Source organism: Schistocerca serialis, chromosome 7 (genome assembly GCF_023864345.2).
Source record: "Schistocerca serialis cubense isolate TAMUIC-IGC-003099 chromosome 7, iqSchSeri2.2, whole genome shotgun sequence".
In the NCBI taxonomy this organism is placed as follows: domain Eukaryota; kingdom Metazoa; phylum Arthropoda; class Insecta; order Orthoptera; family Acrididae; genus Schistocerca; species Schistocerca serialis.
Window position 1 is genome coordinate 272562526 of NC_064644.1, and position 15597 is coordinate 272578122.

At 38.8% G+C, this 15597-nt stretch overlaps 1 protein-coding gene across 1 annotated transcript in view; it reads left to right on the top strand.

Moving 5' to 3' along the window:
- The window catches only part of LOC126412861 (zinc finger protein 354B-like), a 147880-nt gene that overhangs the window by 55111 nt on the left and 77172 nt on the right, over positions 1-15597 (top strand). Inside the window, exons 3-5 of the mRNA XM_050082727.1 lie at positions 2820-3149; positions 9177-9463; positions 14381-14692. Of these exons, the coding sequence (XP_049938684.1) occupies positions 2820-3149; positions 9177-9463; positions 14381-14692 (929 nt within the window). The remainder of the gene's footprint in view (positions 1-2819; positions 3150-9176; positions 9464-14380; positions 14693-15597) is intronic.

The following is a 15597-nucleotide window of genomic DNA, read 5'->3' on the forward strand; positions in this document are numbered from 1 at the left end:
GGAGCATTCCAGTATGTGCTTCTACACTGCTCTTTTCTCATTAGCTCTTGTATGCACTAATCTAGTCTGCTAGAGATTTGTCACACAAAATATTCCAGTCTAATTTAGTTTAGTGTTTTGAAAATGGTATGATTGACAGCTTGCACTTTGCTTGTAGCTTATGAGTGGATAAAAGCTAGCTCATTTTATGTACACTAAACTGGGGTTTTTTGGTTACTAAACTATTGCAGTAGATCCGCTATAGATGATGAGAGAGACAGAGTTTGCTGTAGCAGCAAAGCATTGCTTTTTGTGAGCAATAGCAGAAGCAGCAGGAGCAACAAAAACAGCAACAATAATAATAATAATAATGATAATAACAAAATTTCTTACTTTTGTATGTTTTAAGTTTCAGTTGTCTGTGTGACATGGTTAGCTAATATTTTGATGTGTAAATAAGTTAATATTTTAGTGGAGTTAATGGTTACTATTGAGAGAAGGAGCTCAGTGATTAAGGCGCAAGTATTTGAGAGGAGCAGGATTCAAATATCCAGCCTGTCATCCTAAGCTAGAGTTTCAGAGCTTTACCTAAATCAGGTGAGATGTCTGCTGACTGGATTCCTTTCATAAGGCTGCAAATAAATCTTTTTCCCATCAGTCTCCAACTGCATTAATGATTTGTATGTAACATCATTGCTGATAATGTGATGTTAAACACCTACATACTTCCCTTCTTCAATAATTACTTTTACTTTCATTCAGTGAAGACACTGTTTTACTTTTTTCTACATTCATTTCGATTTGTGAATCTCTCTGACAACTTGCAGATTGCAAAGTCCCCACTGGGTACTTATGGATCTTTTATCCAACTAAATGACATTGTGAATCACCGCAATTTTTAAAAAATATGTGGCACCAGGTAATATTATTCAGTCTTGACTGTAAAATAATTTGCAATTTCTAGAAGTAATTACTTTGAGCTTACAGATCTGAGAGAGTATTGTGTTCAAGAAGCTTTACTTCTACTGATGAAGGTACCAATGAATATCTCTCTTTGTGATGGTTAAAGAATAGTTAATATTGTTTTTTTTAGGGGGATTAATCCTTTCCTGTGGTGAACAAGCACATATACAAATACACTCCTGAAAATTGAAATAAGAACACCGTGAATTCATTGTTCCAGGAAGGGGAAACTTTATTGACACATTCCTGGGGTCAGATACATCACATGATCACACTGACAGAACCACAGGCACATAGACACAGGCAACAGAGCATGCACAATGTCGGCACTAGTACAGTGTATATCCACCTTTCGCAGCAATGCAGGCTGCTATTCTCCCATGGAGACGATCGTAGAGATGCTGGATGTAGTCCTGTGGAACGGCTTGCCATGCCATTTCCACCTGGCGCCTCAGTTGGACCAGCGTTCTTGCTGGACGTGCAGACCGCGTGAGACGACGCTTCATCCAGTCCCAAACATGCTCAATGGGGGACAGATCCAGAGATCTTGCTGGCCAGGGTAGTTGACGTACACCTTCTAGAGCACGTTGGGTGGCACGGGATACATGCGGACGTGCATTGTCCTGTTGGAACAGCAAGTTCCCTTGCCGGTCTAGGAATGGTAGAACGATGGGTTCGATGACGGTTTGGATGTACCGTGCACTATTCATTGTCCCCTCGACGATCACCAGTGGTGTACGGCCGGTGTAGGAGATCGCTCCCCACACCATGATGCCGAGTGTTGGCCCTGTGTGCCTCGGTCGTATGCAGTCCTGATTGTGGCGCTCACCTGCACGGCGCCAAACATGCATACGACCATCATTGGCACCAAGGCAGAAGCGAGTCTCATCGCTGAAGACGACACGTCTCCATTCGTCCCTCCATTCACGCCTGTCGCGACACCACTGGAGGCGGGCTGCACGATGTTGGGGCGTGAGCGGAAGACGGCCTAACGGTGTGCGGGACCGTAGCCCAGCTTCATGGAGACGGTTGCGAATGGTCCTCGCCGATACCCCAGGAGCAGCAGTGTCCCTAATTTGCTGGGAAGTGGCGGTGCGGTCCCCTACGGCACTGCGTAGGATCCTACGGTCTTGGCGTGCATCCGTGCGTCGCTGCGGTCCGGTCCCAGGTCGACGGGCACGTGCACCTTCCGCCGACCACTGGCGACAACATCGATGTACTGTGGAGACCTCACGCCCCACGTGTTGAGCAATTCGGCGGTACGTCCACCCGGCCTCCCGCATGCCCACTATACGCCCTCGCTCAAAGTCCGTCAACTGCACATACGGTTCACGTCCACGCTGTCGCGGCATGCTACCAGTGTTAAAGACTGCGATGGAGCTCCGTATGCCACGGCAAACTGGCTGACACTGACGGCGGCGGTGCACAAATGCTGCGCAGCTAGCGTCATTCGACGGCCAACACCGCGGTTCCTGGTGTGTCCGCTGTGCCGTGCGTGTGATCATTGCTTGTACAGCCCTCTCGCAGTGTCCGGAGCAAGTATGGTGGGTCTGACACACCGGTGTCAATGTGTTCTTTTTTCCATTTCCAGGAGTGTAGATGTAAATATTGCTGTAGGGAATAATTTCAGGAGAGTCAAATAAACGTCCTAGAGTATCTGAAATATTTCTGAAATATGTATTTTTCACATGCTGACTCAGTTTTAAAGTAGAGGGGTTCCACATTTTGAATTGTAGACTGTAATAATGATTTTTACGTCCTGAATCATATCTTCACAGTGTTGGTTCCAATAAATTTATTCATTAGAATGATGAAACACATATGATACAAATATAGATTTTTTAGCATAATTTCTTATTAAGCTTACCTGTTTTCAGGGTGATCGTATCTTAAAATTGTACCATCAAGCAGAGCAAGCTGCTGCATCTGCTCCTTCTACAACGACAGTACAGACACGTCGCCACCATGTGCAGGCAATACAACATGAGCTTCCGAGGTCACCGAGAGATGAATTGAAGGAAGAATATGACATAAAAAGTGAGGAAGATGAGAGTGGAGATGAGCAGGCATTAGATCAGGAAGCAGACATTGATGCTGGATCTGGTTCTTCTGATTATGGCACAGGTCGTGCTTCTCGTCGCAGTCTTCCTCATAAGAAGCGCATACCACGCAAACTGAAACAGCAACAGCACCAGCACCAGCAACAGGTTTGATTGCACAGCTACTCAGAATAAACAAACCACCTTCTTATCCACTAAAAATAAATGTGTTTAAATACTGTGATAAACATTAGTCTGTAGTATTTGGAGATTTTTCAGTCGGTATTTACATGTAATAGTCTCTGTTTCATAATATGCCAGAAGAAGAACTATCCTACTGATAAGAGGAATCTACAATTTTGCATGTGAAAGAACAAAATAACTCATCACAATAGTTTTTATGGTTTTTTTTTCTGGGGAGCAGCACAGTAATTTTTAGTTTTTTTTTTCTGGGGAGATGAGGTTATATTGGAAGTGTGAGCAACCCATAAAACTTTTATTATTTATTCAGTTAAATATTGGAGTATGCCATTAGTTTTGTTGGGAGTGGGTGTGTTGCCATAATATCCACAAATTTTGACAACTTTTTGAACTTCATTGTTCCTCAGCAAGTAATAGTAGTCCTACGTCTTGCTGTGTGGTAACACAGGACACACCACATTTGTGTTGTTTCAGAGAACTACTGGCAGCATCATTACTTGTCTGTTGTGTCTGATTATTATTATTATTATTATTATTATTATTATTAGCAATTGTTAAAACAGTTTGAACTTACTTTGTGAGTTCTGATTGTAGCATTTTTTGTGAATGTTGATTGGACAAATCGGCAATAATGAAATATAATAACTAAGAATTAAAAACATTTACACAAGGAGAAATGCTGATATGACTACAGAGAAAGTTAGAGAAAAAAATTCCTGAGACCTCTTAAAAGAATTAAATTTTCTGAATAACTGAGAACAATCCTACCGAAATCTCCTTAAGAATTGTTTTGTATGTGATTCTCGTTTCTTAGAAGAACTTTTTCATCAGTGCAAAATAATTCAAATTCCAAGAGAAAGATGATCTCTTACAGCAGGAGCTGTTCCACATATTTTTTTTTTTTTTTTTTTAATCGAATTACCAATTCAAACATAACAGAAGGCAGTTGGTAATCAAGAAACTGTTATCAAAGAAAGTTGAAGTGTCTACTAGAGTTTCTTTTGCCCAACTAAATGGACAGAACAAATAAGTTCCTCAGGGAACTGTTCCTAAAAAATATTGCATGGTAAGGAAGTAGACATCACACAGTTGTGAAATAAACTAAGAGTAACCAGTGCTGAAATCAGTCTATTGCTTAGGAAACTCAGGGACTATCAGTTGACACAGTTAAGCCAGACACCAGTCTCATTGCTTGTGCTTGTAAGACACAGTAGCACTGCTGTAGGCAAGACGCCGTTCGTGTGTGTATCGAAAGTGCCCTCTGGGGTCTAATGTAGATGGAGATCGTTGTTGATGAAGACTTTTATTTTAACAGGTTACAATGGTAAGGCTGTCATCAACTCAAAAGTTGATTTAAACAACACAGCACTTTACTAGGTATGGTTCTGCAGGAGAGCTGGTATGGATTTGTCTTCCTCAGACCTTTATTCTTATTTTATTTGAACTGGCTTACCAAGGTAGTTATAGGGGTACTCTTTATAAAAAAAAACATTTTTGAAAGAATTGATACAGGTGATGGATAAAAATCCTAGAACAGACCTGGGATGAAATGCAAGACCTATGGATTCATAGTGTGCCACTTTACCCTGAAACAATGAGTCACTGGTTACGTGATGACCAGTTTTATACAATTTAGACTGCATTAGTGTTCAGATTTCTTTCATAGGATATTATTAAGATCGTGTGACATACAGAGATCTCAAGGTGATTATCCATTACATGAATTGCCAATTTTTTACCGGCATTAAACAAAGTTGGGAGGAGCTGAAGTTCTTAAAAAGTCAAAAAGTCAAAAAGTGGGCAAGATGACGCAGTGGTGAAACACTGGTCTCACCTCCGGGAGGGTGGCAGTTCAGGTACTTTTCTGCTCATCCGGATTAGATTTTCCATGGTTTTACAAATCACTTAAGGCAAATGCTGGTATGATTTTCATGTGGGAAATGTGAGAGTTGGCTTTCGCATGATTAATGTTTTCGAAAAGCATGCTGATTGGCATTGAGGTCATTCTATTCAGGATACCTCATTATGTTTGAACTCAGAATATGTTCTAAGATTCTACAACAAGGTAATTCAAGGATATTGGACAGTAGTTTTATGGTTCACTTCTACTACCCATCTTGTTGATGGGTGTGACCTGTGCCTTTTTGCAAGAACTGGGCACGGTTTTCTGTTTTATAGTGAGAAGAGAGGCCCTAAATGTCCAGAAATGTAAAATTTTAACTTCACAAAACAAAAAAAACATAGTATTCTGAGGCTGTAACATCATTGAGTCACTGCTGGAATCGGCCAACTCATACAAGTACGTTGGTGTAACACTTTGTAAGGATATGAAGTGGAATGGTCACATAGCTTCAGTCATGGATATAACAGGTGGTAGACATCAGTTTATTTGTAGACTACTGAGGAAGTGCAATCAGTATACAAAAGAGATTGCTTACAAATCACTCACAAGACCCATCCTAGAATATTGCTCAAAGAGTGTGGGACCCATACCAGACAGGACTAACCGGGGATATTGAATGTATTCAGAGAAGGGCAGCACAAATGGTCACAGATTTGTTTAATCCATGGGAGAGTGACACAGAGGTACTGAAGTTACTGAAATGGCAGACTTTTGAAGACAAATGTAAACTATCCTGCCTGAGCAAGTCTGTTAACAAAGTTTCAAGAACTGGATTTGAATGATTACCCTTGGGATATACTACAACCCCCTACGTATTGCTTACACAGGGATCATTGAGATAAGATTAGAATAATTACTACATGCACAGAGGCATTCAAACAATTATTCTTCCCATGCTCCATATGGAATGGAACAGGAAGAAACCCTAATGACTAGTGCAGTGGAATGTACCTCTGCCGCATACCTCACAGTGGTTTGGAGACTGTAGATGTACGAGGTGCGGCTAGAAAAAAACCGGACTGATGCAGGAAAAAACATTTATTTACAATTATTTACAATTTCATGTTATCTCCTTCAATGTACTCTCCTCCTCGGTCTCTACACCGCTCCATACGAATTTTCCACTGTTCATAGCAATGCTGCAGATCATTTTCGGTAAGTCCATACATTACTTCCATCGCTTTTTCTTTTACTGCTTCAACAGTCTCAAATCTAGTTCCTTTCAAAGCTGACTTGACTTTAGGGAAAAGAAAAAAGTCACAGGGGGCCAAATCAGGTGAGTAGGGTGGATGATCTAAGATGGGAATGTTGTGTTTTGCCAAAAACGTCTTCACTGACAACGCACTGTGAGCTGGGGCATTGTCTTGGTGAAGGATCCATGACTTTTTTCTCCACAAATCATTCCGTTTTCTCCGTACTCGCTCACGTAGGGTAGCCAGGACGCTAATGTAGTAATGCTGATTCACTGTTTGTCCCTCTGGTACCCAATCAATGTGCACAATCCCTTTGATGTCAAAAAAAAACAATCATCATTGCCTTGAATTTCGATTTTGACATTCGTGCTTTTTTTTGTCGTGGAGAACCAGGAGTTTTCCAATGCATCGATTGGCGTTTAGTTTCGGGATCGTAAGTAAAAAACCACGATTCATCGCAAGTAATAACATTTTGTAAGAAGGTGGGATCACTTTCAATGTTTTCCAGGATGTCAGAACAAATCTTGTCGAACAAGTTTACCGATTTTTTCAATGTTTGCATCAGTTTTTGCTGACAATGGTCTGCCAGTGCGAGTGTCATCACTGGTGTCTTCGCGGCCATCTTTAAATCGTTTAAACCACTCAAACACTTGTGTTCGTGATAAACAATCATCGCCGTACACTTGTTGTAACATTACAAACGTTTCACTTGCAGATTTTCCTAGTTTGAAACAAAATTTGATGTTAACACGCTGTTCTTTCTGTACACTCAACATTTTCTGACGCACAGACAAAATGTCAACTACTTAAAACAGACGCCACGGGCAGACTGAGTGCAGGAGGCAGATGAAACTCGAGCAGTAGGCGGAGCGAGAGTCATGTGACAGGCCACGCGACTTTCAGCCTTATTGCATTCGTTTTATTGTTTCACCAGTACTAGTCCGGTTTTTTTCTAGCCACACCTCGTACATGATACCTTTGAAAGAACAAGGCCGCTTTTCTTCCTCAGTAAGAGCTTGTGCTCTAGCTCTAACAACCTGATTGCTGGAAACATGTTAAACCATATTCTTCCTTCCTTCGTCTTCTTCTTCTTCTTCAAAAAGTCAAAGTAAAAGTTGGTTCAGGTACCATCTAACCTCACTTTTCCTAAAATGTTCAGTGATATAATTTCATTAGTCCCACACATCTGTACATTCCTTTGCATAAATTCTTGTTGTAGCAATGGTATCATGTGCAGCAACTTGACTCTCGTAATGGAAACTCTTAACCAGGGGGTCTTGATCTTCCACTTTCTGTTCGGTATGCTTCTCATTTATCGTGTTAAATGTGCCATGCTGGATGAATAGAACCTGCTGAACAGTCTTCATGATTTCTCTGTTTTTCTCATCAGCTGTTGCTGTTTGACAGCTAGACAAATAATGGGGATAGGCTGATAGTTAAGAGTTTCCAGTATTTCTAAATGTTTGGTCTTATCTTTGAACACTTTTGCAGTACATTAAACACATCTTTTTTTTTTCACAAAGATAATGAATTTGTGGGCGTCTTCCTTTAACCCTTTTGCAATCCAGTTGCGAGTGGTGCTTGGCATTGTGAATTTTGTTTCCCACTCCGATGTGGAACCACATTCGGCATGATTTTTCGTAGCTCTCACATGTTCCATTCTCAGTTTGTGTATCAACCATGTGTACAACCAGCCATACAAGTTGAGACAGATAATTATTTCTTCCGAGATGTGTTGTTTCACTTTCCACATTACTAAAGTGAACTGAACTGGTGCAGTGGTTAGCCACACAAATTATGACAGGTAATTATTTGATTTGAAGCACATTGTTTCACTTTCCACCTTACTGAAGTAGGGTGGTATAGTGGTTAGAATACTGAACGTTTTTCAGAAGAAACCAGGCTCTGGCCCTAATGAGGTAGGTTTTATGAATATTGCCTAAATACCGAATGTGTGGTAATGGTTCTTTGGAAAAGGTCACTGTACATCTCCTTTCCTGTTCATTCTGAGCTTGTTCTCCAGCTCCAAGGATCAAGTTGACAACTGGACACTAAACCCTATTGCCTACATCTCTCTTCATCAGCACATACATCTCTTCTCTGCAAGCGACCTTTTAGAGTGTAGCAGGGATATCAGCTGTGCTGCTTCTTTTTCTGCAGATTTGAGAATTGTAAAGGGAAGTGCTGATAAAATGAAACTTGAATCAAAGCCCCGAAAAAAAAAAAAAAAAAAAAAAAAAAAACACCCATTACTAATTTGCTAATAATGTGCTCATTATACATGACTTCAGATGATTATAAAGGAAATGTTCATTTCAGGGCAATTATCTGAAATAGTAGTATCATGTAAATGAAGCTACTCTTCTTTCCTTTTACAGTTATTTGGCTGAATTATTTGAAAATATAATATGATTAAACTAAAGTAATGTTCACTTAGAATTGTGTTAGTGCAGCATTGCAGTGCAGCATGGAGTTTGCTTAATGTAACTCATATTTTTGAAATAGGAACAACATATGGCTGCAGTTTTGAGAATGGTGATTCATTCCTGCAACACACCTTCTTTGGTGACAGTTGCAAATTATTTTAGTTGATCAATATTCTCAATCTTATTTTTCCCAATTAGGAAAAAGAGAATGGTAATTTAGTAACTGAGAGAAACTGAGCAACAATCATCAGCTGCTTGTTTATACACTAGCTACTGTGTAACAACATTTGCATGTCATGAGTTTTGGTTGTTCTTCATAATATTGTTTATATTCTGTTCATGATTTTTAATGAGCACATAATATCTAACAATCTAACATATATGTAAAGAAAATTGTTTACTATTATATATATGCAAGAAAACTTCTGTTTGACAGAACACAGAACGAAGCACATTTTATTTCCTTGTTTAGGTGCAGCACCAGCAGTCCCAGAAATCATCATCATCTCCGTCTCGCAGTTTATCAGCACGCCATTATAAGTGCAATCGATGTGGTGCACAATTTAATTCACAGTCGTCACTGGCCTCTCATCGACAAATGGCGCATCATTCTCAAGCCTTCAGTTGTGAACTGTGTGGCCGTGTCTTCACACATCAGATTAAATTTTTTGAGCATCTGAAATCACATTATGAACCTTTATCTGCTACTAGCACTGTAATGGATGAAGAAGCCACAGACCATGTTGATGAGCCAGATGTGTAAGTAGATTTTACATTGCTCATATCTGAACTCAGTATTATTGTGTGAATACTACACTTTAAGTAAGATGATTTGCAGGTTTAACTGGTGTGACAATTGATAACTAACAATTGTTATCTTTTTGAGACACTTCCTGTCAGATTGAAGTGTAGGCTTTTTTATAGGCACTAAAATTAAAAACAGTATTACATATATTAAATGAATCTCATACAAAATAGCTAGACTTGTCTTAAAAGTAATAAAAAGAAAAGATATCTAATGGAAATCACTCGAGTTACTTCAGTGATGTGTTGAAATTCTGATGAAGAGGCAGAATATCTCTACAAAGAGTTACAAAAACTGACAAATCACAACAAATTCCACTAGAAGAATATTAATTTTGGGGGAGGGGTGGTTTAATATTACATTGATACCAGAAATGTCAAGAGCTCATACACAAGTAGAATTTGCTGAGAGGTAAAATATTTGTCATTTTCTTCCTGAAGAAAACAAATAGAAAAATGATTTGCAAAGACCAAATGGGACTAAAAATGAAGTTTTCTATAGTAGCAAACAATAAAGAAATTGCACAGGATGAAGTATTTCTAAATCTCATTTTGACTGGTAAGGTGCAGAGTAAAAATAGAAGTTAAAGCTAATAAACACAACAAAAAGATGTTCTTATGGGGCAGCTGCAACTGTATAATTACATTTTGTAAAGTGAAGAAACTGCAAAACAGTTGCTTAATCTACAATCATGAAACATATCTGTTCTATACCACACCTGTGCTTGGGCCTCAGTACTCACAGCTAGTATTTACTATTACAGTTTTCCTGTTTGTCTATGTGATCACACAGCATGGGGAACAGTTTTTATGGAATTTATGTAATTAATTCCACACAATACATAATTTCTCTCCCCCACCACCTTATTGATTTTTACATGTTTCAAGATTGTGATGACTTTTGGTGTCTAGTCATGATGTCTGTTTTTGTACATTTTTCTTGGTCCCTTTTATCCTTTTGACATGGAACCTTTGGTTTGGGGTGAGGATGTCCACAAATGGTTAAGTCATTTTATTTATAATCAACATCCTGTTCTATCTTTTGATTTATTTTAATTGATTTTAGAAATTTTTCCCGTGTAGTTCTTTATCTGATATTCCAGACTTGAGGAACCACTCCTATTGTCATGTAACACAATATTTTCATTATTACAGTTTACACCAGATGATGGAACTTTTAAGCGTTCCGAAACTGGTCGTGTACACAATAACAGAAACAATACCTTCTTCTTTGCTGAAGGGGCCTGAGTTTCCTTCAGTATCTTGTGGAGGAGTTCAATATCTCATTGTAGAACTGTCCAGTGATGCTTCTTTCCTTTATCTAAGAAGTTTACGTGTATGACACCCTTCACATACTAAAAAATTGTTGCCATAACTATTTTAATTTATGAGACAGTCGTCACCCTCTTTCTAGCATCTTCTTCAGAAGTAACCCATTGTTTTCACTATTGTTTGCTATTGTGGGTATAATGATGAATCCAGGTCTCATTGCCAGTGAAAACTCAACACACTCATTGCTCACATACAAATTTGAATTTAAAACCACACCCAATTGCAGTTCAACATTAGCATTGTGGAACCAGTTGGGCTGACCTCCTTCTTCTTCTTCTCGTCCTCTTTTTTTTATTTTTATTTTTTTTTACCATCTTATCATATAAAATGTCAATTGTCATTTCTGACAACACACCTACTGCCTCTGCTGCTTGTGCAGTTTTGTTTCCTGATCAAACAGAATCATAGTGTTTACTTTTTCAATGGTTTCTTTGGTAACCACAGCTGTGAGGCATTCTGAGCAGTCTTCATCAAAAGTGGATTTTTTGCTGCATTTAAATTTGTTAGTTGCGTATTCAATTCATGTCATTGATTGTGAAGGGTCATCGTAAACATTATCCAATTTTACATTTATCTTATCACACAGCTTCCTGCATTAGCAACAACATCTGTCTTGAAACATGGGTAGTCACTGAACTGGCTTCTTACACTGATTGCACGGATGGTAAGCTGTTGCATGTCTGGGTTAGAATCCCAGTCTCGCATGTAATATTAGTCTGTCACAAAAGTTCTCAGTATTTAAAGCTCATTTCATTTATCTCAACTTGTACACAATTTAAACTTTCAAATGTAGCATGAAGACAGCATACTGTGAATTCCATTGTAAATAGCTGAGAAACTGAAGGCAAGTAATGCACGTTGTTGGAGCAATGGCTCTATGTTACATAGCCTAAACTATTACAAAATGTTCTCACAAACAAACGGATCTCCTTTGTTGCAGAAGTTTGTGGTTTTGAGTATTTAGAAGATATTTACGTGCTCCTTGTACAAGCCAACTGTGTGCACTAATGCTTGTGGCTTATTAATAAGTGAGAACATATTTTGTGAGAATGGGAGCATGTTGTCAAAGGCCTGCAGCACCAAACTGGACCACACAGTTGTTGCCAATCTATTTGATTTACCATCTAGATTGCAGCAAACACTTCAAAGATGGGCCATCTTAATCTGCCATTGAGTGAAAACTGGTCTTCAAAGGTCAAATTCTCTTGTCTCATTTTTATTTTAATCCATCAGATTTTATTGTTACCATGTGTCTGGCCATTTTATTTCTTCATTATGTTCATCATTTCTCATTTTCTTCCCTTTCCTCTGTCACATGGCCACCTCCAGTCACCATTTTACACCCTGAATGCTTTCAACTAAAGCAGCTGTTTATATTTTACTTGGAAAGAACTGGTAAGTTCAGTAATTAATAAAACTGTGTGCTTTATGTGATGTATTTTGTCACTGTGTCCAGCTTCAGCATTTGTGTGAGCATTAGTGTGGTAATGCCAGAATTTTAACACAATAGTTGTTATTGTTGATGATGTGCTTGCAGGTATACATCTGAGTTGTTATTTCCATTTTATATAGAATATTTCAATGACTGATGCAGCCATCTTTTTCAGGTGCATCGAGTTTTGCTCTTATATTTTTTAATGTATTGAATTTTTGAATTACTTTGGGCTCTCAAAATGATTGAAATGAATCCTCACTATGGTGATATACACTGACGGAAAAAAAATTGCAACAACAAGAAAGAGTTGCGCAACATAAAGCAAAAGTTGGTAGGGATGTTTCTACATTTGAAAGATGATGTCTATTCAAATTCCATGCCAGCTGCATAAGAGTGCCACTAGTAGGACAACTATGAGGATACACATCAGTTTTGCTTTAAAGACACGCTGTAGCATAATGGTCTTTAGCATTAGTTACCTTTGAGATAGGATGTGGTGAATTGATGTTAGTTGAGAATGCCTTTAAGTTGACAAAGACACCATTATCAACATGTCACTGAATGTGGGTGAGGTTATGTAATAGGACCCCGAGAAGCTGGTTTTTCCTTCTGAGATGTTGCAGAAAGACTTGTAGGAATTTAGCCACTGTACGTATTTGTTGGCAGCGGTGGCCACAAGAATATACAGTCGTACGAACAACAGGCTCCGGAAAGCCGTCTGGCACTACCAAGACGCTAGACCATTACATTCAGCATATGGCTCTGGTACATTGTGCTGCATCTGCAGCAGCAATTTGAGGAGCAGTTGGCACCACAGTGACACAACGAACTGTTACAAACCAGTAACTTCAAGGACAGCTCTGAGTCAGATGTCCTTGTTGTGCACATTCCACTGACCCCAAACCACTGCCATTTGTGACATCACTGGTGTTAAGCAAGAGGGTAGGGTGGAAATCTGTTGTGTTTTCTGATGGAAGCCGGTTCTATCTCGGTGCCAGTGATGGCTGTGTGTTGGTTAGGAGGACGCCAGTTAAGGGCCAGCAACCAGCCTGTCTGTGTGCTAGACAAACCGGACATACACCTGGAGTTATGGTCTGGTGTGTGATTTTGTATGACAACAGGATCACTCTTTTGGTTATACCATGCACCATGACTGTGAATTTGTACATCAGTCTGGTGATTCGATCTGTTGTGCTGCCAGTCATGAACAGCATTCAAGGGGGTCTTTTCCAAAAGACCAATGCTTGCCCACATATCACTGTTGTAAGCCATCATGCTCTACAGAGTGTTGACATGTTGCTTTGGCCTGCTTGATCACCAGATCTGTCTACAATTGACCACATATTGGATGACAACTCCAGCAGTCATTCATGAACCACATTAACCATCCCTTTATTGACCAACCAAGTGCAACAGGCATGGAACTACATCTCACAAACTAACATCTGGCACTCTACAATACAATACATACATGTTTGCATGCTTACATTCAACTTTATGGCAGTTAAACCACTAGTTATTAATGTACCAACACTTCACATTTGCAATGGCTTATCTCACACTTACATTAACCTGTGATCTTGCAGTGTTAATCACTTAAATATGTTACCTAGACAAATTTATTCCTTAAATTGCATTACTCTACATTAATTATTTTTTGTTGTTGCAATTTTTTGTGTCAGTGTGTATTTGAAAATCCATTAAATATTTCCATGCAAATTATTTCATAAAGTGGCATAGTTTTTGCACTTGATGATGATAGCAGTCTTGATAGTGGAAAAGAAATCCAATTTTTATGCACGCACACATGTACGCATGTGAAGGAAGCTTGAGTAGACTTATTTTATGATATTTCATTATACCCGTCACTCCTCTCAATCAAAACTTCGTCATTGCTTGTGTCTGTGTTTCAGTAATACATTCAATTGTGTGAAAATCAAATATTTAATGCAACAAGAATTTAACAAATTTATATGCAATATGATTATTGTAACGATGTTTGTTTAAAGAGAAAGAAGAAGGTTTAATTATATGTTAGTTCATTTTGTAGCAGTCTTAAAGAATCATATTTTACATGGCAAATCAAATAACTAAATTTTCCACAGACCACAAGAACAGGATGAGTCGCAAGTAAAACTTGAACCACTTCGTCCTGTCGCACCTAACAGTTCCTCAACAGCTGTACCTGTGTCATTGCCTCAGTCTCCTCCAACACCAGTGTATAGTTGTCCACACTGTGGGAAGACATTTCGGCGCCAGAAGGTTCTTGAAACACACATCAGTCAGACCCATCCGAAACAAGAAGAGATTGAATTCAGTGATCCAGAAGATCTTATGGAAGGCATTCGTGATGTGGTGAATGTGACAGCAGCTGCAGATGACGCAGATCCATCCAATGTTGTGAAAGGTGGCCCAAGGTAAATAAACTTATATATTTATTTTCTCTAGGTGACATTAAACTTTCAGTTACAATTAAAATTAAATTTAATGATAACTGTATTTGCATTACTGAATTGTTTCACTATTTGATAAAGATAGACATTGGTTTTTGAGTTCCTTGAACAATGCTCCTTGCGTAAGAAAGTAGGAGAATGGATAATATCATTAATAATGAAATGGAAATTGACAAGTTGCTGAAAGGCTACATGGAGATAGCAAATAAAATGCAAATCATTACAGGAGAATAGTTGTGGATTATCCAGGACTGTCAGTGAGTGAGTGTTTTCCATAAATGTATAAAGGAGATGCATTTTGTTTGATGCTATGTACACATTGTTTCCCTTTCATGTGGTTTTCAGATTAATAATCCATTTTCTCAGTTACCTAAACTGCTTTAATGAGGGGTCATTGTTTTAAGAAAATTTTCTCGGGCTTCCAGCCATGTCAGGTGATTAAAAACCCACACGGCCATGGCGACACAGCAATCAGTCTTACCACTTGACAATGACTGAGGAGAGCTCAGCCGAAAGCTCGTGGGATTGTAACCACTTGATGTGGCTGGAAGCCCGAGAAAATTTTATTAATTCATATCACCGCGAAACCATGCATTCATACAGGGGTCATTGCTTTCTAACGATTATCTAGTTGTGCTTATTCTCTATAGTGTTTTATTTCTTGTTTTATAGTTATGTTTACTGAAGAAGAATTGCTACATAGAAATTTCTGAAATATTTTAAGGTCGTAAATTGGTTTCCTCAGATGTTGGTTACATAGTCGAGCATGAAGCTATAACATGATTCGTGTAACATTCACATGCAAAATGTTGTCTCATAGTATGTGTTTCAGTTTCATATTACCCATGTAAACAAATTATGAAACACAT